Source organism: Maniola jurtina, chromosome 17 (assembly GCF_905333055.1).
Source record: "Maniola jurtina chromosome 17, ilManJurt1.1, whole genome shotgun sequence".
NCBI lineage: Eukaryota > Metazoa > Arthropoda > Insecta > Lepidoptera > Nymphalidae > Maniola > Maniola jurtina.
The window spans coordinates 7,965,272-7,991,085 of record NC_060045.1 but is presented as its reverse complement, the minus strand read 5'-3'; the positions used below and the strand labels follow the sequence as shown (position 1 = coordinate 7,991,085).

The 25,814-nt window shown below is 34.7% G+C and overlaps 2 protein-coding genes across 2 annotated transcripts in view; one reads left to right on the top strand and one right to left on the bottom strand.

Annotated features, from left to right (window-relative positions):
• The window catches only part of LOC123873603 (cGMP-dependent protein kinase, isozyme 2 forms cD4/T1/T3A/T3B), a 160,068-nt gene that overhangs the window by 4,929 nt on the left and 129,325 nt on the right, over window positions 1–25,814 (top strand). The gene's annotated exons all lie outside the window — the stretch shown is intronic.
• LOC123873610 lies at window positions 17,219–19,987 on the bottom strand. Its single transcript, XM_045918530.1, has 2 exons — window positions 19,721–19,987; window positions 17,219–19,170 (listed from the first exon to the last, which is right to left on the bottom strand). The coding sequence occupies exon 2, from the start codon at window positions 19,106–19,108 to the stop codon at window positions 17,447–17,449; it is 1,662 nt and encodes a 553-aa protein (XP_045774486.1). The 5' UTR covers window positions 19,109–19,170; window positions 19,721–19,987; the 3' UTR covers window positions 17,219–17,446.

The following is a 25,814-nucleotide window of genomic DNA, read 5'->3' as shown; positions in this document are numbered from 1 at the left end:
TACGCGTTCTCGTTTCGCATGATGTTCCAACTTCCACGTTGATTGCTCAACACGCTGCAGTAAACAATCAAACAGATGCCAATTAATACTACCTAACTATAAGTAAAGATATGATATTGGGTACATACAGAGGTTCAATTAAGCCCTCTAGATAAATCAATCGTGTGGTAAGTGCGGGACGACGTGTATGAGGTGACCCGAACTAGCGGCTCCATTTATTTTAGAAGAGATCCATGGTTTTGCTTATTCTGAGGGCGGCCTTATGTTGAGCTTGCCTTGCTCATATTATGAGCACGGCAAGCTCGAGATAAATGTCGTGGTCGTTTTTTACCTCGAGATGAAAGGCTTCGGACTTCAAGTCTCTACTATGTGTGTTTCACACAAACTTCCTGTCAAAATCTTTGTACGAGAAGGTTAATTATTCGAAGATTTGGTATACCCTTCATTATTATGTGAAAGACAAAAACCTGCTGTTAAAGAATCATCATGGGTCCATAGGGGCAGGGCTCAAATCACGATCGAATCTACTTCCACCCATTTTTAAAGCAAAAATTTTATTTTAAAAGAAAAGGAAAATTCGTAGATCCTCTATTATCACTTGATTGCAATAGGTACTTACTGCTATAAGTGGATAGTAGAGTAGGTACTTATGTGAAATTACCTATCAAAGATTTCGACTCCTTGAACTTGTTATACCTATCTGCAATAGATATCGTTATCTTTAAAATAAAAATAATGACGATAATGTTATAACATACGTAGGTAGGTACGTACATATTTACGGGTGGAATACAAGAATCTTCTTTTTTTTAAAGTCAGTTTAAAAAGATGTAACGCGTCTATCAGGGAACCAGCGCTTAAATTAAGTAGGTAGGTAGTAGGTACCTAATAATGTTTCAATATTGTTTTGACATTTTCATACAAAACTTGTATAAAAATGTGAAGACAATATTAAAACATTACTATGAGTAATGCGTAAAATATAAGTAGGTACTCACGCACCATTTTAAGTTTATATGTCAACAAAATTATGTCAATAGTACGATTTTAGTATACTTTTTTACTTTTGATACTTTTGACATGACAGATGACCCATACCTAGAGTTAAAATGGCGCGTGAGAAGTCATTTTTTTTTAAAGAATATTAGCCATGTTAAATTACTAATATACCCCTTTCCTCTCCAACTAAGCGTCAGGCTCGTGCTAGGAGTAGGTACGACAATAGTGCAACGGGCGGGGTTTGAACCGTCGACCTTTCGGTTTTCAGTCCACTCCTTTACCGGTTGAGCTATTGAGGCTCTTGATTGATTTTGTACGGACTATACTTTAGCAATGATAGATAGGTACTATAGTGTAGTAAGTTCCCAGAGGTCACTAATACGAGTAGCAGACGCTAAATAGTCGTCTGTTCACCTTTGCACATTCTCACAGACACAGTTGCAGCGCTGTTGACGCGCGTCGATTTGCGGCGTTGACGACTGTCCAAAACTTGTCCAAACAAAGTGGCCCAAGATCCCAGTGCCGCCAGACGTTACTTATGTTGTGAGAAATAAAGACCTCTCAATAAATTTCTTGAGCTGAATTTCTAGTGTTGTGGTTTTATTTCTCTCACTAGAAACTGGCCTATCATCACTCTGGCTTGCACACACTAGCACAGCTGAAGTCTCTATCCCAAGCATATTATTTCTCAGAAAATAAGTAACGTCTAGCGGTCGTGGGATCTTAGAGGCCGGGCCATGCCAATCGATGATAATCGCGTCATATCACATTCTGCCAAATAAAATATTAGCTAGCGATGCGGATAACTTTGATAGAGCGCCACAATGACGTCAAGATAAATGGGCATATCGATCTTATAGCGATAAGCGAAATAAACTCGCTAGCGATCATTAAAATAATAAAATATACCTAAAAATAATATTATTATATTTCATTAATAAAAAAAGAATTATTTTCGTCTTGGACTGGTTTACGATACGATCTTGACTCGTGTTAAATATGATGACATAGTATAAAATGGAATTCGCGAAGCTTTGCGCCTAATGGTAGAAAAAAATAGAGCCTTGTAAAAGCTTATTTCAATAAGTTTCTTTCAAATTCAATTCAATTGTGATATATCCATACAGTACCTAACACATCTCTCATCAACTTACACTATCACACTTCACACTAATATTTTAAAGGCGAAAGTTTGTGTATGTGTGTATGTTTGTTACTCTTTCACACAAAAACTACTGGATGGATTTGGCTGAGAATGGATAAAGATTATACCTTCGATTAACACGTAGGCTACTTTTTATCCCGAAAAAAGAATTAGTTCCCACGGGTTTTTTAAAAAACCTATATACACGCAAACGAAATCGTTGGCATCAGCTTGTTATACGATTTAAATCCGTCAAAATAGAGGTGCACGAATCCCTGATTCTTCAAATGGGACGCCGCTGGCGTGGGCTATTATCACTAATTTTCCCTTCCAAATTTTAACTGTTTAGACTTGAGTCTTCAAAGAATATACTTAGTAAAAGACAGGAAGTGTTTTACCAAACGCACTCCGTAGGTACATATCGGTCGTTCGCTATTAATAAATCTGTTTATTCAATTCTATACTTGCATTATGTAAACAAAATATCAATAGATTACTTACCAAGATAATAAAAGCTGTCTTTCACGGTGATAAATCTTCATTAAAACCTTTCATGTGGATATACTGTTAGCACGGGGGTCAATTTATTACTGTAAATATATGTTGTACTTGATATTATATTATCAGCCGGAATCAAAACTATGGGCGCAGTTTAAAGTTTAAATCAAGCAATTACAGTTACTTTGTTTTAAAATATGTTTTAGTAATACTTTACGTACTTTGACTCACACAGACTTTAGGCGCAGTTATAACGAGACAGATTTATCTGAAAGACATAACTCTCTCGTTTTAACCGAGTCTTAAATCTGAGCAAAGTCAAATTACGTTCTATAAATTGATATCTAAGGTAAAAATTTTATATCGGAAGATGAATGTGGGAAAGTACACTCTTGACAAGTCTGCAATACAGTTGATAAAGTGTAAAACCAACTTGTGTTTTATTTGATGACATACCTAATATCAGCCTTTGATTTCAATCTCATAGTACCTAAGTGATAAATCGATAATAATTCCTTCTAACATAAAGACAGCTAACCTGGAAGAAATTAAGTACCTACTGTATACTACCTAAGTATATGAAAAGAGTAATATTATTATAAACGTAAACCAATAATATGCGTAACTAAGAATAATTTTATTCAAATAAAAAGCTCTATGGCACTTCAGTATAATATCCATTATCCATATTTAATATAATACCTAAATGCGAAAGTGTGTCTGTCTGTCTGCTACGTTTTCACGGCCCATCCTCTGAACCTATTTTAATGAAAGGTACAGACTTGGGATACATCCCGGGGAAGGACATAGGCCCGAAAAAATCAATGAGATCCTACGGGATTTTAAAAAAACCGAAATGCACGGGGGCGAAGCCGCGGACATCCTCTAGTTATCCATAAATTAGAATCTTAAATACATTCTATTCGAATAAAAACATAAGGTCGTAGAATCAAAACATTTAAATGCAATTTTTTTAGAAAATCGATACAAGATAAGCCAATTAAGCATTTTGCAAAAAAATGATTTATATGTATAAAACGCCAATTAATCATAAACTTGAACTAAAGAGCTTTTAAATGGCATATTGGTGTTATTTAAATCGTTAATTTAAAGTGCTAATTAATCCTCTTTATGTTGAACGGCACCGTAAAATGTCAAAGTTAATCACAAGACATTGAACCTTGAGGCGAAATTATCTTTTTACAAGAAAGAAATATGCTGTACTTAAATAGGTTACAAATTACAGTAGTGTAACAATTTGTTCATGGTGAGATACAAAAGAAATCGAGCGTCGAAAAGGGATACTTTAGCTCTCATATCTCTCATCTCATCATCTACTTTGACTTTGCTAAGACTTAAGACAGAGATTTTGCTCTAAATTCAAATTCAAATTCAAAATATTTTTATTCAATTAGACTTTTACAAGTTCTTTTGAATCGTCAAAAGCATCTACCACTGGTTCGGAATGCCTTTCCTACCGAGAAGAACCAGCAAGAAACTCTGACTTAAAATGAGACAGATTTATGTCAGAAACAAGCGCATACATAGAATATTTCTATATAAGCGCAGACACTTTTAACTCTGTTTTTAATCTGAGCAACGTTTTGCTCAGATTAAAAACAGAGTTAAAAGATTTAACAGATTTATATCAGAGATATTTTAAAGTCTCATTATAATTCTAAGTAAAGTTTGAGGCTAATAGCGCTGTTCCAATTGTATCTAGACAAAACATTCAATAAATTCAAAATTTTCAACAAAAAACAAAGGAAATCAACAAGAAAATAAAGTTATATTTTTACGCAAAATCATTGTGAAAAGAATGATTTACCAAAGAATGGTGATGAATATTTACGTACGACGTATATTATTGATTGGTTTAAGATTAATGTCTGTACCAACGTAATAGACAGAATATTGATGTAGTTTTAGATGTAGATTTTAATCAAGCATAAGAAACAAAATAGTTAATCATTAAATTAAATGAATTGAAAAATAAAGATTCTAATCAGACGTGTTGCGTCTGCGACGGCCTGTCAGCCTCTTGTCTAAAGTATCATGGCAACTGTATGTCAGTCTTGATCGCTTGATCGTGCGATTTAAATTAATCAGCCTTACCGCATGTTTAGGTAAGTCAAAAAAATTACCAGTTATTTTGTTAAATCATTGGATAATTTAAAGATTTACACATAAAGAAAGGAACAAGTGTAAATTAAAAATTTAGTAACACCCCCGATAAGTGAAGGTTACAGTAACTAGAAAAGAGCTGATAACTTTCAAACGGCTGAACCGATTTTCTTGGATTATTTGAACACTCTCGATCAAGCCACCTTTCAAACAAAAGAAAACTAAATTAAAATCGGTTCATTAGTTTAGGAGCTACGATGCCACAGACAGATACACAGATACACACGTCAAACTTATAAGACCCCTCTTTTTGGGTCGGGGGTTAAAAATAGGGAATTACTTCCGAATAACATTTCTAATCTTAGTATGTTCTAATCAACGATTTCTATAGACTGGTAGCAAAGCCGCCATGTTCTGAAGCAAGCTCGAAGGTGTCATTTTCAAGTCAATATTTTTTATTCAATTAAAAGTGTACGAATGTCATGCACGTCTCACACAAGCAGCGTGCAAAGTCTTCACTTTTTAAAATACGAACGTATGAGCTTTACCCATCTGGAGTTCTTACATTGATAGATAGTCACAACATCAATGTTTTTAATGCTATTTGGCTTGCTCAGTGACCCAAAGAAGTCCTCCGTTACTATAGATACTGCCACTCATGCTCATTTTGCGCCTCATTGCACCAATCAACTGTGCCGAGGCCAATTCACTCTTCCAAAAAGATTTTTTAAATCAACAAAGGAAAAGTTACGGATTTTTGGGCAAGCCTAATAAATTTTTCAAGTTTTATTCTAAGGCAAACAAAGTTTTTCGCGACAAGATAGCCATCTAAATCCATCTTAATTCTACTGTGAAAATGTAAATAAACGATCTAACTTCTCATTAAAACATTTATGAAATGTGGTTTTAAAATTGACTTTATAGGAAGTATTAGCGTGATTTTGACCGCGTGGACTTTGGCTTCTGTTTTACCCTCCAATCACAATATTGGGACGTCCAAAAGGCAATTTCTTGGGCTGCATTATCACCTACTTTGAACAGAGAGGTCGTGTTTGCGGAGTTCTCTTTTACTTCCGCTCTTGCGATCTTTTTGTGCGTTTTTAATACCCGTTGAAAATTTTCAAAATCCCGTTATATTCTTTTGGAACTCTTCTGGGAAGTTTCATTCTTCTAGACCCTCCGATTTAGGTCCGAGTCGTCTGTTATTCATTCAGTCAGTATTGGAGTGTCGTTTATGCCGTTAAATCGAATTCGTTTCCATTTTCGCCTTAATCAATTCAACCTATCAGCTACCGTTATAAATTTTGCATCAAGTACTTAAATTACTGTCAAGCATAATTTAAGCGTTGAATTAAACGAAAAAAATCTAGAGTTAAGTAGGTACATATTTTACAATGATAATCAACGATGCGAAATCTCGACATATTTCAGCGAATGAGATAGTGTTAAAAATAATGATGAATTTTTCTAGTTAAATTGTTAGTTAACAGGGCTCTCACCGTCACTCGCTTCATACAATCGTAGTTCCAATTTCATTTGAATATTAAGACACCAAAGTCTATGAAATTTTGCAGACATATTTTAGAAACTAATATCTGTGTCTGTGGTGTTTTAGATTTATCTAAAAATATGTAGTTTTAAAATTACACGGGGTCAAAGCTTTGTATGTAAATTTTTAAGACCGCGTAACTTTGAAACCGAATATTTTAACAGAAATATGGAAAACCACAGACATAGATATTAGTTTCTAGAATATGTCTGCAAAATTTCATGGACTTTGGTTGCTTAATATTCAAATGAAATTAGAACTACGTTTGTATGAAGCGAGTGACGCAGAGACCCCTCTTAAAAGTGGTTAGCAAACTTAAATCTCACAGCGGACGTGGGTTTTACGAATTTTGGAAGACCGTCTATTTAATATTTGTATAGTAATTAGATAAGGCTAGCTTTAAGTTTTATTGTAATATTTTCAATTAAAAAAAAAAGATTAAAAAAAAATTCTAAAGGTATAATTTATTTTTGACATAGGCATCATCCTCATTCAATTTTATTTTATGTTCCGGTAACTTGTTTCATTTAATAATGTAGGACAAAATTTGAATAGTTATCGCACAGTGCTTCTTTTTGTTGCTTGTGCTATTTAATATTACCGTCAAGTGCCAGCCATGCAAATATGCACATCAAGGCCGATGCAAATGCATTTATACGCAGTCACTGAGTTGACTGTGTAAATTAAACGTTGGTGAACGTTTTGAGTAGAATTCTTCATATTTAACTATTTTAAAGAAGGCGATTTTTTGGAGATTTCATCATCATGATAACAGCCTGCGGGTGTCCAGTATTGAACATAGGCCTGCCTTATTGCGTGCCACCACTAACCTCACCTTGTCCTCAGCCTTCCTCATCCAGCCACTTAACACTGCCCTCTTTATTTCATCAGTCTTTTGTCATTGTATTGTACTGATCTGACTTTCGTAAGCGCTTTTATAAGTCTAAATCGAAGAATAAATAAATACAAATACAAATCAGTCCATCATGCTGAAGGGTACCTCATGCTAGTTTACGTACTCGTACGTACGTGGTCTCCAATCTAGGACTTTTAGGCTCCAATGACCATCGCTTCCACGACAAGCATGGTGTTTCCACTGGCGGTTTAACTTGCTGATGAATTGGGCTACGTCTGTGACCTTGGTTCTAATGCGGATTTCCTCCAGATCTTATCCATCGGATAAGTTAAGATGACGAAGGACCTATTAATTATTTATACCTTTTACACTATTGCGATATTGAATAAGTATAGCCACTATTCACGGTTGAATCCCCGCGCTAGGAAAATAGAAAGTGGATAAGACACGTTTAAATGTATTTGTGGAAAACTTACACTAATCCTTTTTTAAACTTTTCCGTCCATTGTACCTAATAGGTAGGTTTAAGCATTGCAGTAATACCCTAGATTAGTTTACGTGTGGTTAAATAATAAAATGAGCCATACCTACAGGAAAAAGCCAAAGTACTTACCGGCCTATATTTTAAAAGAAAACTAAATACGTATATTTTAATTTATGATGCAATTCTTTTTGTTGTGTAATCTGTTATAAATAATAACAGTTATTATACACAACAGCAGCTGTATTAAACATCACAGAACGCGGTTTAGATAAATAAATAAACATGTGGATGGAGATCAGTGAGGGCAATACGTTTTAGATCAAACATTCTGAGATCAGAGTGCTGCCATTTCTAGTAATATATGTATAAACGAGCACTGCAATCAATATTGAATACACATTCAATTAAATAAAAATCAATCGATATTTATGATCAAAATCATAATATCAATAAGACATCATCATATTAATAGACCAAATGCGGACGACTGTATAACAAAATCGCAACAGTGTACGAATAGGATGATCTTTTTAAAGTAGAGATAGATCATAATTATTTTTATAATACAATTGGTATCTTATTTGATAAATACAAAAAAAGTACAACTTTATTAGGGATAGCTGATGATGTTCGCAACTGCGTCCGCGTGGATTTAAGTTTTTAAAAATTCCTTGGGATATTATCTTTGATTTTCCGGTATAAAAGTAGTCAGGATGCCTATTTCTGCATTAAATATACTTTGCCCGAAACTGCATTCACGTGGTTTTAAAAATCCCGTGGACAATAGAAATTATTCAATCAGATGGCGGTGTAGTAAAAAACACATATGTATGAATAATATCGTAAAAACTATAATAAATTAAAAGTCTTAAAAAAATAGAACAGCAGCTGTGCTTGATAAATATTAAAAAAAAATGGAAAATTTAAATTAGCACTGATTAACATACCTTTATTACCCATGTGTTACGTGTGTTACCTATTATATTTATGACCTTCTTATAATTGTGTTTTCATATCAGTGAAATCATGCATATTAAACTATTTTTTTATTTTTATGATGAAGTTTAGCTGGTTCCTACGTATTAGACAATATACCTATCTAGTAGTAGTACTAGTAAGTAGTTATATTTTCTGACTTGTGGATTGAGGTTTTTAAATTCCGTGGGAACTCTTTGATTTCCCGGGATGAAAAGTTATCTGTCACTCTCGTATTTAGCTCTATTTCCATGCAAAAAATCCCGCCAATCCGGTTGCTCCGTTGCGATGTATTTGAAAGACAAACACAATATCGTATTTTGTGATGTTTCTGATTTTCTGTTGTGTTTATTCAAATAGATTATTCTTCATAAAATAATGCATTCAACCTTGACCTGATATCGAAGTTGGAAAGGTTAGTACACTGCAAGATCACCGCTTGAAAACTTGAAATTAGCTTTGAACTTCAAAACGTATGCTATTTTATGTGAAGTTAATTTGAATATGCTCAAAAACCATTAAAACAATCTAACCTTGACCTAATATATATAATAAATAATTCAGAAAGGCCAGCAAACAGCAGAAATAATACACTAGATAATATTATTATGTAAGTATTAGCTTTGGATTCTAAAACGTAACCTATTTTATGTCAAACTAGTTTTTAGCGTCTTTGTCGGCGTGGAATTAGGTTCTTAGGCTTAGATTAAGGGTTGGTCCCTGCTGTGCTGTTTTAGCGACCAATCAACCAATTCTTAATCTAAGTTCGTAATCACTAGTGGCCTGGCGACGGGTTGATCATGATGATATTTATACTTAATTATTTTTCTAAGCAACTGATAGGGAACTAAATGTGCATAGCAACGTCATTATTGGCGTCGAAATGCACAATTTACGTTCCAATAAGACGAAATTTGTCACCTGGCCAAAATTAATAGATAAGCCAGCGTTTGGCTAGCGTAGTTATAGTTGGCTATTTGCCATTTTACGTGAATCAGATACTGTATTGTGTAAAAAAATTGTATTATAGGGAATGCAGATCTTAATATTGGATTGACAACAAAATTGGTTCACCATTTTAATCTTACTAAAATGTTTACAACATAGACAAATATATCAATGATTTGCATAAAGAAATTAGTGATGAAATGATTTCAGGCCGGATATTTTATACCATACGCCATACGAATTAATAAAAATTGGCATAGCAAGGTGTCTCATTAAATTCTAAAAAATGATGCCGGCTTCTTTGATGTATGGTTCCGTGACCTCAAATGTCTTAAAAGAAATCAGTGAGTCCATATTAAAAAATTCACAGAGTCATAAAGGAGTGAAGGAGTTTGACATGAATTATAAAATTTAGGCGGTTTTTTTCTTCTGATGAATAGTTATTTTCCATTCCAAAATAAACGTTATGTTCTGGATAACTTTTATATTAGTCATCTTGAGTCAAATCCATCATGACTTAGAATTATGATGACCGAACTACAAGTCAGTAGGTATCTTGTGGTAAATGATCATATCGTATTTAAATCGAATGCACCAGTGTCATTGAAGATCTTCTGCCTGGTGGTCAGAAGATCTTCCTTGTGATCTCTTGGCTACTACGTTTTCAACCACAATGAGCAGATTATAGGAATCTTTTTATCATTTAAAAAGTTTTATCTTAAACATTCTTCTTCATTCAATTTAACAACTTCTTGCGTTGTTAATATTTAATTAATAATTATTTTAGTACAACTGCATAGAGAAAGCCAAAAGTAATGAGTTATAAATTGTGAGATCCGATACTGTAAATTGTTGCTAACATAAAATGTAGACTGCACCACATTTCTAATTCGCGATTTTCAAACCTATGCAACTTCTAATCCAGAAATGAACGTTCTTGCTAATATAGCTCTTATTACTTAACGAAAAGAGCTGTTATTGCTCACCGTTGCTGAAATTAATTGCAGTACATTCGATTGTATAAGAGAAGGTTCATTCATATTTATGAAGGTTTTCCAACGTTGCCAGGTACATAATAATACCGAGTTTTGCGAATTCATCGATTGAATGTAAATTATCAATCCGTAACAAAATTAGTATGGTCCAATGCTTTACCTACCTTGCGTAACAAAGGAGGTAAATTCCGATCACGAAGTTTGAAAAAATTATGAAGATGGATTATGACAATAGTTTAATGAAGGCTATTTGAAAAAGTTAATCATTGCTAGAATCTTCGTGACTTTGGCGAATTAAAACCTACTTTATGAAGTGGATTAGTGAATAATAATCCTCCAATTCGACTTGAAATACATAAATATTTATTAAAAAGTAGCAGAAGTAATTAAGAAGGGAGTTCTAGTTATTTTTATCAGTGTAGTAGTTTCTAAACTTTTGCAAACAAAGAAAGATAGTTGGGAAATACAGACGAAGATAAAGAAGAGATTTTATAAAGAAAATTTTCTGGTAAATTAGGTAAAATATTAGGTTCTAGAACTGGCGGTGTATACTGTACTTATGTCAGTCAGTTTATCTTTTCATACATAGGTAAGTTATCTATAGATTTTTATCATTTTCTGTTGTCATGACGTGTAAGGTAGAACCGATATAATATTATACTATTTAGAAATGAATTAGAATTTTGGGAACGCATTGGGGGTTCTTCTGGGGCTGCAAATAAGTACGTATTTATGGGCGGGAGGCGGTAATCACATCCTAACAACCTGCACGCTATTTTTTAACCCCGACCCAAAAAGAGGGGTGTTATAAGTTTGACGTGTGTATCTGTGTATCTGTCTGTGGCTTGATCGAAAGTTTTCTTAGCTATAATCCAAGAAAATCGGTTCAGCCGTTTGAAAGTTATCAGCTCTTTTCTAGTTACTGTAACCTTCACTTGTCGGGGGTGTTATAAATTTTTAATTTACACTTGTTATTTAAAAAATAAGGCAAAGTCGTTAAGATAAAACAGCGGTGATAGACTAAAAATCTATTTGCTATATTTATCCTTCGACTCTGAAAAACAGTTTTAAAGGGAACGTGATTTTGCATTAAAATGTAACTCGCATTTGCCTCGTTGTGCAATAACGCGTTGAATCAGGACAACTGAAGGTCGTGTGTTTTACACTTTGTAATGGATTCAAATTGAGAAATTGCTGCAACGCGATCGCAGCACATTACATATAATGATGGCCCTCTTAATTGATGTACACTTAAAACAGGAGCTTGAGGGAAAAAATATGAATGACGTAAGGAGTTTTAGTGCTTAAAGCTAAACCTGTGTTATCAACATTGATTGCCTGCTTTTCTAATTTTAAAGTATTAATGAAGTCAAAGCACACTTTCATTAATCAGATTTTACAACACTTAGTACCTAATCAAGGAAAATTATTACTAACACACCTACTAACAATCTATGGATGGAAACATATGAAATAAACGTTCATTTTATTCATTATTTATTTATTATTTAGGCTGCAATTGAAGGCGTACGTAATAGTTACGTTTTTCAGACAGTTCCATCTTAAACATATCATAGAACTCCTTTATGAGTTTGACCACCATGTAATTTTGACATGTTTCTAAATCACATTAAGTTACAATCCATACTAACCATCCATACTTAATATTATAAATGCGAAAGTGTGTCTGTCTGTCTGTCTGCTACCTTTTCACGGCCCAACAGTTTAACCGATTCTCACGAAAGGTACATAGTTAGCTTATATCCCGGTGACGCACATAGGCTACTTTTTATCCCGGAAAATCAAACAGTTCTCGCGGGATTCCTAAAGACCCATCCGCTTAACCGATTTGTATGAAATTTGGTACCGAGTTAGCTTATATCCCGTTGACGGACATAGGCTACTTTTTATCCCGGAAAATCAATCACGGGATCTTTAAAATCCTAAATCCACGCGGGCGTAGTCGCGGGCATCCTCTAGTAGGCGTATATGTAGTAACATATGGGCACGAAACAAATATAACACTGAACTTATTTATCATTCGGCACACGGTGGTAGCTCGAACACTGCTATTTCACCCGTGTCACGTGTAGTGGCTGAAGAATTACGTACATTTTTTGCATACCTGCATTATTCATGGTTGTTACCGACTTCGGTTACTGATAGGACAGAATTAGGTTACACAATATCAAACTTATCAAACCTATATGAATTCTTTATAATTATGAGAAGCGAATTAATCGGCGTACCTAATTGCACAAATACAGAAGTACCAAAAAACTTTACTGTAAATTATCTGGATTGATCGAAATCACGGGACTTTTTAGCACAGTTTTAGGTAGTTTTGCTTGGAAATGAGTTCAGATTTGTATTTTATGTCCTAAAACATGGTTAAAAAAAGGATTTTGATCAAAGTGTGATTACACTTAGTATTACACTTAGTTTAGTTTGCCAGCCCCTTTGAGCATAGGGTAGGTAAAATTATGAAGAATTCTGTGGCGCCACCCAAATCGGGGTTCCGGCTGAAAACCAGCGCTGCAGGTCTGTTTTTGTTCAAGGCATTATGTTGAGTTGGGACCTTAGGGTTGATCCATACTTATATTATGATGACACAGTTTATTCCGGCGCTTCGTATTAGAGAGACGCCGGGATAACCAAACCCATAGGTAGATGTTGCGTGGCACAACTTTCAAAAATAAGCGTTTCTTTCTTCCTTTTTTCTTTCTTTTTTTTTCTTTCGTTTTTTGCTTATATAATTTTAATAGTGCCCACAGCCGCCATCATTTATAAAATTCTCGCTCCACTCGTTTAGTTTACCATCCAACATTAACGTTGTTATAACTCGTTCTGGTCGTAACTGTTACAGCACGGTTAAAAATATAAATGTTCGAGCCTGTAAATTCTTTAATAGTCCCATCGGATTAAATACACTTAAATGGCCATATTATGAACTCATATGACTAACTGAATCTAAATATAGCTCGCTCAGGGATGGTCAATACGATAACTGGTTCAACACTAAACTGGTTGGTTATATTTACACCATGTCATCTAAATATAGACTGGGCAGGATGGAAATAGTTACATGAGATTATTCACACGTCCGTCCCTTTATCTTCAATGCTGCTTATTATAGAATAGTGGTTTATGATGGTACACGTTTGTTATATTTATTACTGGCAATTACTTCTGACTTTATAACTTTGTATTAAAATTCTATGAATAGACTTAGGAACTAAGAAACTTAGGGAATAAGAATTTGTGAATCCTTCTAGGTCCACCTATTTAGGCTGTGGATTATCTGTCAGTCTGTCATGGTAATGTTTTCCTAATATATAAAACACAATAAATGTTTAAGCCGTTAGCCGTTTTGAACCATCCGACCAATGTGCCCCAAACAGGTTTCGTTAGAAAGGCAATAATACGAATATGTTTTTAGACCACTAAAACAATGCATTAGGCACATTATTTTAGCATAGTAGGTATCCGCTAGTGTTTTATGTGGTTAACATTATTGGTGTTCTACTTTTCTCTTTGTTATATGAGTAGACAGACTCTATCAAGCTAATTCACAAGAACTGCAATAAGCACATTTTAATCCTCAAAATATGATGAATTTCATAACACGTATCAGTTGCATCTGGGGCTCTAAAGAAATAACTCTGACAAAGTCAAGATACTTGACGCGTTCTCTGTTCGCGTTCAAATTCAAATTCAAACTCAAATTCAAATTATTTTTATTCAATTAAACTTTTACAAGTGCTTTTGAATCGTCAAAATAATCTACCACTGGTTCGGAATGCTGTTCCTACCGAGAAGAACCAGCAAGAAACTCGGCGGTTGCTCTTTTCAAATGTACAATTTACAATAATATGCCATACTGTATACAAGCAATTGCAGCGCCGTGTATTGCTGGAGCGCATCAAATCCAAGCTTTTTTGTCATTTACATAATCTTCGATTGTATAATAAGCTTTTTTCAGGAGCATACTTTTAATAGATTTTTTAAACTTGTGTAAAGGCAAGTCTAAAATTGATTGTGGAATTTTATTATAAAATATTACACTCATTCCCACAAACGATTTTCCAACTTTCCTGAGGCGGAGCGTAGGATATGCGAGCCTATCACGGTTTCTAGTTTGCCGGTCGTGGAAATCACCGATTTTTTTGTAACTATGAATGTTTTGTCGTACAAAAATTATATTAGCGTAAATATATTGAGAAGCTACTGTAAGAATACCTATTTCCTTAAATTTCTCTCGTAGGGAATCGCGCGGTTTTAAATTATAGATTGCGCGTATTGCCCTTTTTTGTAATACGAAAATTTTTCCAATATCTGCCGCTTTACCCCATAGTAAGATTCCGTAAGACATAATACTGTGAAAATAGGCAAAATATACAATTTTTGCAGTTTCCACATCAGTTATCTGTCGAATCTTTCTAACAGCGTAAGCAGCAGAGCTGAGTTTACCAGCAAGTGTTGATATATGGGCGTTCCATTGAAGCTTTGCATCTAAAGTTATCCCTAGGAACACGGTAGTTTCTTCTACTTTCAACATATCATTATTTACCATTAAATTAAAATCATTTGCCGTCTTAGTATTGGGCAATGCGAATTCGACACACTTAGTTTTCTTTGCATTTAAAAGCAAATTATTAACAGTAAACCAATGAGTAACCTGCGATATGGTTCTATTTACATCGTCAAAATTATTATAATTTCTATCGACTTTAAAAATCAAAGACGTATCATCAGCAAATAGTACAATATCGCAATTATTTTGGACGAAATATGGTAAATCGTTTATATATACCAAAAACATGAAGGGACCTAAGATAGAGCCTTGTGGAACACCCATTAGTGAGGCTGATCCGGATGACTTCACATCATTTACACATACAGTTTGTATACGATCACTGAGGTAGGACGCAATGAGACTAAGCGCAGAGTCTTTGATTCCATAGTGGTTCAATTTAGCCAAGAGAGTTTCATGCGAAACGCAATCGAATGCTTTAGACAAATCACAGAAAATTCCAATAGCATTCTGTGAGTTCTCCCATGCATCGAATATATGCTTTAAAAGCATTGCGCCCGCATCGATTGTTGATCGACCTTTAGTAAAACCATACTGCTCCGAATGAAGTAATTTATTCAGATTAAAGTGCTGGAGCAGTTGGTTGAGCATAATTTTTTCAAATATCTTGCTAAAAGTCGGTAAAATTGAAATTGGCCTGTAATTATTTGGGTCAGTTTTACTACCCGATTTAAAAAGAGGAATTAATTTACTGTATTTCATAAGATCTGGAAAGGATCCTGAATCTACGGACTCATTAAAGATTAGAGCAAGATATGGAGCAACAATATCAATAATATTGCTGATTACTTTTACTGAAATTCCCCATAGGTCTCCGGTTTTTTTGTACTGTAGCGATTTGAATACTTTAACAATATCATATGGGGTAACGTGTTCAAATTTAAATAATACACTGCACTCAGAAACATTGCTCCTTAGAATAGTGTAGGCTTCCGTTGGCGACGAGTTAAGGGAACTGGTAGTGGTAACTGGAATGTTTCGAAAAAAGTCCTCAAATACGTTTGCTATTTCTAAGTCGGAGTCAGTAATATGGTTGTTAATTTTAAGTTCCAATTTATTATTTTCCACTTTACGTTTCCCAGTTTCATCTGTGATGATATCCCAAGCTGCTTTGATTTTATTATCAGAATTAATAATTTTCTGTTTTATGTGAATTGACTTAGCTTGTATGCAAACATTTCTAAATAATTTTGAATAATTTCTTACATACTGAACAAATGTTGGAGTATAATTATATTGCTTTTCTGCATACAAGTCAAACAGCTTGTTCCTACTTTTATAAATGCCAGCAGTAGCCCACTCACTAAATTTAAGATTTTTAAACAATCTTTTTTCTATTACTTTAAAAATACAATTAAATTGGGAGTTTATACAGCTAAAAAAAAGCTTTATAGAGTTCATCCGGACCACCCTGTGTAAGGTCAATTGTAGGTAAAGTAGATAAAATATTGAGTTTGAATTGCCTTACTTTTTTGGTGGTGACTGGCCTATACTTTATAACTTTTGTTATATTTTGTTGAGAGCTGGGAACAGATATCATTTGTCCACAGTGGTCGGATCTAAGAGTGGTGATAATGGATTTTTTAACAATTTTACAATCACCAAAAATGTTATCAATACAAGTAGCTGAAGTTGAAGTTACACGTGTGGGCTCAACAAAAATGTTTTCTAAATTAAAACTTTTAAATAAGTTAAGTAATCTGTCTGTAAAGGAGGTGTGAAGTAAAATATCAATATTAAAGTCTCCACAAATCAATATTTTTTTTGATGACCTACATATCCGCCTCAGTGCCTCCTCCATGACGTCCTCAAACAGAGAAAAGTCACCCGAAGGAGGTCGGTATGCGCAAACTATAATATATCGCTCCAGCTCAACACAGGACAGCTCAATAGTGCGTTCAACCGAAAGATTAAGAATGTCTTTTCGTTCCTTGTAATTAATGTTGTTGCGGGTTATTATCATAGATCCTCCGCGAATAGCCTTCTTTCTTGTGAACGCACTTGACAATGAATAATTTCCAAGATTGACAATTAATTGATAACTATTGAGCCAATGCTCAGTAAGGCATAGAATATCGATATCTAATTTTTTTATAAAAAGTTCAATTTCATATTCTTTTCCAGACAAGCCCTGTATATTTTGGTGTACAAGATTAATCATACATTGCTTGTCTGTTGTGTTACTACTTGATTTAAAAATTTTACCATCCTTGCCGGTGAGGCTCTGTATGTTTTGATGTACAGTATTCATTTTACAGAGCTCCTCCGTTGTCTTACTATCTAGTTTAAACAAGCAATAGGGTTCCTAATAGTACATAAACCATTGCTTGAGTCAATAATTGAAATATTAGTACTGGAAGTACTCGAGTCAATACAGAAAATATTAGTACTAGACGTACGGTTTGTAAAAGAGTCAAGAGACTTTGTTACAACACTTGTAACTGAATCATTTAAATTATATGCTAATAGTGAAGCAATATGCATCTTGCATCTCTTTGGAAGATGCATACTGTCACCGGTCAATCTAAACTTATTAGTAAAACTATTAATATCAAAGTAAGAAATAGCTTCGCTATAATATTTTGTCAGATTATACATTTTCAAATTTAATGTATGTATATTCTCATTTTGTTGTTTATTAAATGTACCAGAATAAGGAAAGGCACACAAGACAAATTTACATTTGGTTTTCTCATGTAAAATTAGTAATTTTTGAATGCATTTTACAATCTGTTGTTTTTTGACTTGCAAACTGTCCCCAAACAACAATATGACATTTGTATTGCTATCCAATGATTTTTCATTTAAATTATTAATTAAATGGTAAAAAGTAGCACCAGGGGAACATCTATTAATCACTGAATGCTTTAAGTAATAGCTCATCATGGAGCCGAGCCCTCTACCTAAGCTGTCAGAAATAATTACAGTTTGTTTTATTGGCTTAGTTGAGGGATTCATATTGTCTGATGAAGGAACCCTAACATCTATGCTACACTGCCCTGGGCAAGTATCTGCTTTCACAGGGAGCACTGTAGGGCTATTTTGGCAAATTATAGGTACATTTGGAGAACAATCATACCTATTTGTTAATGACTCAAAACGAGCCATGTTATAGTTACTTAATGTTAACAATTGGTCCGCTGCCAGTATTTGCTCATGGACCTGTTTTTGTGACAGCTCGTATAGGTCGGTAACTTTATGAAGAGACTGAGTCAATTTGGAAATTTCATCATTTAGGGTTTGAACATCCACATCATATTTATTCTGCAGTTCTGTTAAGGATATGCAACAAGCATCAAGCTTATTTACTAATTGGGAACGTTCCTTTTGTAATGATGAAATATTTCTTGTATAGGTTTTATGACATTTTGTCAATCTTTGTGTTTTCCTGATAATTTTGTTAAGTTTAATGTATTTTTTTATTTTATTATGGCTATTTAAGTTTACTAAGTTATCTTCCCGTAGTGGATTAGTATCACTAGCACAAGGACTGTCACATGTCAGATCGATGGTCACTACTGGCGCTATTGAGGATGAAGTGAGCAGTTCGTCATATAAATTATTTGTGTCCTTTGCTTCATAACTTTGCAATTGAGACTGAAGGTCATCAATTGTTTTCTGAGCCCTACTCAATTCATTCTCTAACATAGAAATCTTGCTAAGAGCCTCATCGTATGTTTGGATGCACTGATTGAATGAGCCAACTGCATCCTGGAGTTGGTCCCGTTCCTCGAGTACCAGAGTATGAACTTTGTTCAAGTCAGCTAGTTCAGCCTTCAATTGAGTGTTCTTGGCAATAATGGCTCTTAACTCAACTTCACTGTCCTCTTGTTCCTTCAACAACTGTTCATTTAGCTGTTTCAGCAACTTCAGTTCCCGGAGGGCAGTTCTTAGTTTCTCTTGCTCCTCCATTACTGCTGCCCTCCTGGTTGTGGGTGCCATTGTGTATATAAAATCCTGAAACACACCAAATAATATATGTGAGTGAAGGAAAATAGAAATAAAAGTTTACAGGATATGGAGACAGAATGGTCTTAGAAAACAGAGAAAAAAGGACAAAGATTCACAGACTTAGAGAGATAAAATTTATATAAATAATTTGGTATGTCTACACCTACACTAACTGCACCAAAAGATTATATCATAATATGGTGTGCACTTTGTACCTATTTACTTTTAAAATTATTATTTAGCGATAGACTTAGTATATATTATGTGTTGTGTAATGTTAGTATTTTGTCTGAGGCAGTATTCGTTATTCTCCAACTATACTTCCACTGTTTGTCAAGTAAGTGGAGAAAGGTTTTTGCCTATTGTGAGGATGGACGTGACTCGATGTTATCGAGAAAATGAAGAGTTGTGAGTATGTATTGTGTAATGTTAGTGTTGTCTGAGGCAGCATTCGTTATTCTCCAACTATACTTCCACTATTTGTCAAGTAAGTGGAGAAAGGTTTTTGCCTAATGTGTGGAGGGGCGTGGCTCGATGTTGTCGAGAAAATGAGAGTTGTGAGTGTAGTACCTAACCTAATTATGTAAAACAACATTCAAATACATAAAATATAAGATTAAATTAGGTACTAAAAGCAATACTCCCCCGGTTAAAGCAGTTAATTTTCAAACACCGGCAGCCGCCCTCTGTACTCGAGTCCTTTGTCTGGTTGTGTCGCTTATTTATAGTTGCATGTCACGATTTATTACAATATTTATAATCACTTAATCATTAATAACAGTTTCACACTGGTTTTTTCACATATTTCTATTTAAATTTACTTAAAGTTAAATTAAATATAAGGAACAGCTGATTTTGCGACATGTCAGCTTGACGTTAAAGTTGGTTCTCTCTCTCTCCTCAATTTCATCAAAAAGTTTAATTTGTGTGTATTAATTGTGCCATTTAAGGCATTCTGCATCAGCTTAAAGGTGCCCACACACTCGAAATGAACTGCAGCTGAACTGCGCGTCGCGGCAGCGCCCCGCACGATATTCTCTCCAGCTGCGACGCGCGTACCGAGTAGCGCGTCACTGCCGCGCGTCGCGGCTGGAGAGAATATCGTGCAGGGCGCTGCCCGATCTTTTTGAACACGGTAAGTAGAACACATTCTATGAATCGGAATAGCTAGTTGATTCTAAGTCACCCAGTGAAATCTTCCATTCGGCAGGCTTGTGTTAGAACAGCGAAATCTGGAACACTTGCTAGTCTAGAATTCTAGATGTAAGAAAACTAAATACTAATGACCTTTACGCATAGGCTAATGTGTTTGTCCATCCAGTTTCTTATACAGTATAAATATAATATATTTTACTATGTAGATTATCTAATTCTTAATCTAATTCGAGTTTTATTGCATCAATTTATTTTAAGTGTCATAGAAAAGTGTGAATTTAGTTTCGAATGTAGGTTATGCCAATGATTAAAGTTTATTGGTACATATATAAGTTATTAGATTGCCTTGTTTTTCGGCATTTTTCCAAATACACAGAGCTCTACTATCACATTTTTGCATTTTATTATCTTTGTTAAGCTCTCATCTTAACCGTCGCGTCGCCTAAATTCTTAAAATAAACTGCCTATTCCATATAACTTGTTTACTAAACAAAATCTTTTTCTCGCTGATCAAAAATGAAGGATTTTTTTTATTTCTTTACGATTCAAACTGTACATTGTTAGAATTGAATTATTGAGTATGTTAAAAAATTTGTATTTTTCTCAGGAACTAGGCATACACGGTCTCACATTTAATGCAGTTTTTTTTCTTTTACAATTTATATTTCTGAACGAAGTATTGGTTTTTGTTTTACGTTTCTTTATTGTGACCTTCACCAATTTATGTAGAGCATTTAAATAAAATATTTTTTTTAATCGAAAATGTAGAACTATCAAACCACCAAGTTTCATGTATCTTTTTGCCTATTTATATTGTCTCTGTTTTCCGAATTGATGGTAGAATCATATTATTATCATAAGAGGAACATGCTGTCCTACTTGAAATAAATTCATTTCATTTGGTTTCCATCTCCGAGCAATATGCAATTACAAACTTCATTTAAGAAACTGATTAAGATTTTGCATTAGGTACACTAATCTCTATCATTGTATTATTTAAGAGCATCATTACCTACTTTTTGCATCAGTTCTTTGAATTTGGCCAAGGTAATGTTAAAAAATACTCAATAAATTATGTTTAAAATTGTTTTACACCTCAATTAATTTAAAACAATGGGCTATTATTAGAATTGTGTCTATCTTATGAATTATTCGTGCCATTACGTTAAGTTATTGGTTTAAATGCTTGCACAGGTTAAAAATAGCTCCGTATCATGTTTATTTCATCAGTGTGGTTAAATATAGCGCTGTGTGTTTTATGATTATTAATTCAGTGGATATTATTTTGTTGCTTTATCATTTTTCCAACATTGTTAAGAGAATAAATTAAGAACATTGTTTTTCAGTATAGTGTACTTACCTATATTGGAACGGTTAATCAAATCGTATTACCTATGGTGAATCTGAACCAGAATAATTTACTTTTTAAAGCAAAGCATAAAAATGTCATCCAAATTACTGTAACGAGGCAGCGTGCCCTCGAAAAGAAAGAGAAGAAAGTAGAGTTATTGAAAATAAGTGATATTGGACAAATAGTTACAAATATTACAATTTCTCATTAGAATGGTCACTGGGCCTTGAGAAATGTTTTATTAATCCCTTCTTAGACCAACTCCACAATAAACCGGCCACGAAAATGTCATTAGAGTCGCATCGTCATCCATACGTGTACAAGTTCAGGCCACAAGAGATATTGTGTCCCGAAATAGATCACTACAATAACAACACCAACGTCACCACGTTTGTGGACTTAGTGCAATCGCAATGCTACGTCATCATCATCACCATCAACCCATCACCGGCTCACTACAGAGCACGGGTGTCCGCTCAGAGTGAGAAGGGTTTCAGCCATAGACTACCACGTTGGCCAAAGTGCGGATTGACAGATTTCACACACCTTTGAGAACATTATGGCGAGCTCTCAGGCATGCAGCTTCATCACTTGCCAGCGGGTCTAGATTGCAGCCAAGCGATAGTCTATAAATTAAAAAAAACACTTTTGCATTTATTGTAATAATAGCTGATGTCAGCGTATTCGTCCGCGTGGATTTATGTTTTTAAAATCCCGTGAGAACTCTTTGGTTTTCAGGGATAAAAGTAATCTACCTATGTCACTCTCCAGGTCCGATCACGCTGATCCGTTGCTTCGTTGCGGTGTGATTGAAGGACAAACAAACACACTATCGCATTTATAATACTAATAATATAGTAAGAACGAAGCATGAAATGGATTAATTAAGCTTTTTCGCCAGCAATGCAAGCGCTTCCAGACGAAAGTTCCTAGATTAAATTAGTGAATTAGGTAAAAGTCAAGTCGTCCAGTCCAGCTACCGATACTAAACATGTGGTTATACTCGGTTAGCGTAAACCATATCGCCAAACGGACCGACCGCGACGGACGGACGGACGGACAGCGGAGACTTATAGGGTCCCGTTTGCATCCTTCGGTTACGGATCCCTAAAAAGCAGACATCTATTTAGTGTGACTCAGCTGTGCTTAAATTTTATAGAGGTACCTACCCACTACGATTATTTTAGTATCAAGGTTTGTTTGGGTTAAATATAGGAAAATATCTTGGAAACCTTGCACGAACCTTGTTCAAATGTATTGTGTATTGGTTAGCAAGCTGAGATATTTACATTCATAAAATCATTATTATTCACGTTTAATAACGGCACTTACAGGTCAACAGTGAATAGGCGTCTTCTAATCAAAAAAGCGCGTTCCATCTAAGGCATCATCACTTGCCAGTTGGTCTGATTGCATCCAAGCACTAGTCTATAAATTAAAAAAAAAGTGACTGAATGTAACTCTCAGAAGTTAAAGATGGAAAAGTGGAATGGTTTATATACCCAGTATAAATTATTGCGTACACAAGACTGCAATAAAGTACAGTAATTGACTTTTCTTTGTTCGTAACAAGTTGGTCCGAGAGATATAAATCTTATTAATAAAAAAGATTCATTAGTGCATGTTGTTTTTACTCACGCGTTAAGTTACCTACTTTATTGAGTACCTATGTTTTATTTTCGTGAATTAAGAGAGATAATTATTATTATAGTCTTACTAGTCATAACAAAATTGTAGATCTTTCATGTTATTTAATTAAAACAGAGGCGCCAGTATATTAATAACATTTGAATAATAATGTTGACGTATCAATAACATTACCTACATTTCTCAATTAACAAGAGGTGTCTCTCCGTCACTCGCTCCATACAAACGTAGTTCCAATTTCATTTGAATATTAAGCAACCAAAGTCCATGAAATTTTGCAGACATATTCTAGAAACTAATATAAGTGCCTGTGGTTTTCCAGATTTCTGTTAAAATATTCGGTTTCAAAGTTACGCGGTCTTAAAAATTCACATACAAATCTTTGAGCCCCTGTAATTTTAAAACTACATATTTTTAGAAAAATCTGAAACACCACAGACACAGATATTAGTTTTTAGAATATGTCTGCAAAATTTTATGGACTTTGGTTGCTTAATATTCAAATGAAATTGGAACTACGATTGTATGGAGTAAGTGACGGAGAGAGCCCTGTTAATAGGTAAAGATAAACTGCTTAAGCATTCGTTACATAGCTATATTATTGCACTTATTAGGATAAGTTATTAGTTTGTAAAGATTTACTAATCAATATCATAATACATGTGATGATGATAAGAGTCCTTTTATTCCTTCGTGGAACTTAAGGCTGCAGCTGTTGTTTTCCAATTATTATTAACACACACCGAATAAACCGTAGTGTAGCATAAATATATTAAATTATTGTTATTAGCAAGTAGCTTGAAAATAAGTAAGTACCTACCTACTTGAAGTACATAACAATATTTTGATGAATAACTTTATTTTACTTGATGACATGGTTGTTTCTGCCTTTAAACGTTTTCAAACATAACAAAGGAGCTAAAAGTATAATATTTTTAGCAATTTTATGTCGAAAGCTTCTTGAAATGCGCATAAATTTCGCAGATAAAGTAACACTTAAAGTATTTTTTCGCTCGTAAAATTGGGCTCAAAGTGTTAAGACGCGATTTTAACGGTCAGAGGAAATTGGAATCCGAAGGTCAAACTTCTAATATCTCTTTATTGATTAGCTACGAGTAAGTAGATCTGTAATGGAAAATGTTCTTTCTTTTTTACTTAATTTTTAGGGTTCCGTACCCCAAAAGGAAAAACGGAACCCTTATAGGATCACTTTGTTGTCTGTCCGTCCGTCCGTCCGTCCGTCCGTCTGTCTGTCTGTCTGTCCGTTGTGTCTGTCAAGAAACCTATAGGGTACTTCCCGTTGATCTAGAATCATGAAATTTGGTAGGTAGGTAGGTCTGACAAGTACAGGAATAAATCTGAAAACCGCGAATTTGTGGTTACATCATTAAAAAAAAAATTAAAATGTGGTTCAATTTTCAAAGTAAGATATACCTACTAGATATGCAAAATGTTGGAAAAAATACCCGAGTACAGAACCCTCAGTGCGCGAGTCTGACTCGCACTTGGCCGGTTTTTTTTTGTACTTAATTATGTAAATGAGCGGATTTGCAGGCGAAATTTTAATTTATTACTATTGATAAGATCTTTACCTACTTATTTTCCTTAATTTAAAGTTGGTTGAATAATAATTAATTTGAGAGTAAGTAATAAATAAATTGTGGCACGAGGAAGGCAGGTAGGTGTATCTACCCACTGTTAATATCAAGACACGAGCCATGACTGGTATTGAATAGTGTTACCTTCCTTATCAGTATCAGAGCAACGTCCCGCTCATGTGTAACCGGTTTGGCCGAATCTTGTTCCGAAACACGAGTGTTCGACTTTTCAACGCCCCTTCGAAATGTGCCTAGCTACCTAAAGCCGGGTCCAGACGAATGTAATGTAAGGTTACTTGTAAAAGCGTCAACAGTGTGGACGGCACACGAACTCAAAGCGAATTGTGTACGTGAATCTATTACTGCACTGAAACGAGCACTGTGATCGCCTTTAGATAGATAGAAGATAGATAGAAAGACTTTATTGCACACAAAAAACACATGTAAAGGAATACAACACAGAAAGAAGAAAAACAGAAAGAACAATTGTGTGCAAAGGCGGCCTTATTGCTTAGAGCAATCTCTACCACGCCTTTGTGTTCGTGCAAACCGACAGCCGATGGATCAGCCCGAGCCGGCGCGAACGTTACATGAAATGTTCGTAGGGCCGTCCACACGTAGAATTCGTGTTTCGTGGATTACATTACACGTTACACTCGTCTGGACCCGGCTTTAAACTTCGGACACAGCGCCGCTCTAGATGTAACTGCAAAAATTGGTCAATTTTATGTTTTACTGCAAAAGCGTTCATAGCGTAATTTCCCATTTGAAGTCTTTATACGACTTATGGCCCGGCTACATTAACGGGAAATGCCGTTGAAAAACGCGTTAATGGCCGTTAACCGCAGGTTTAGCCACTACCTATACAACAGCAATTACATTGCCGTTTGGCGTTAGACGATTTCAACCCCTATTCAATTGGCATTAGAAGTTAATTGTTCAAGTG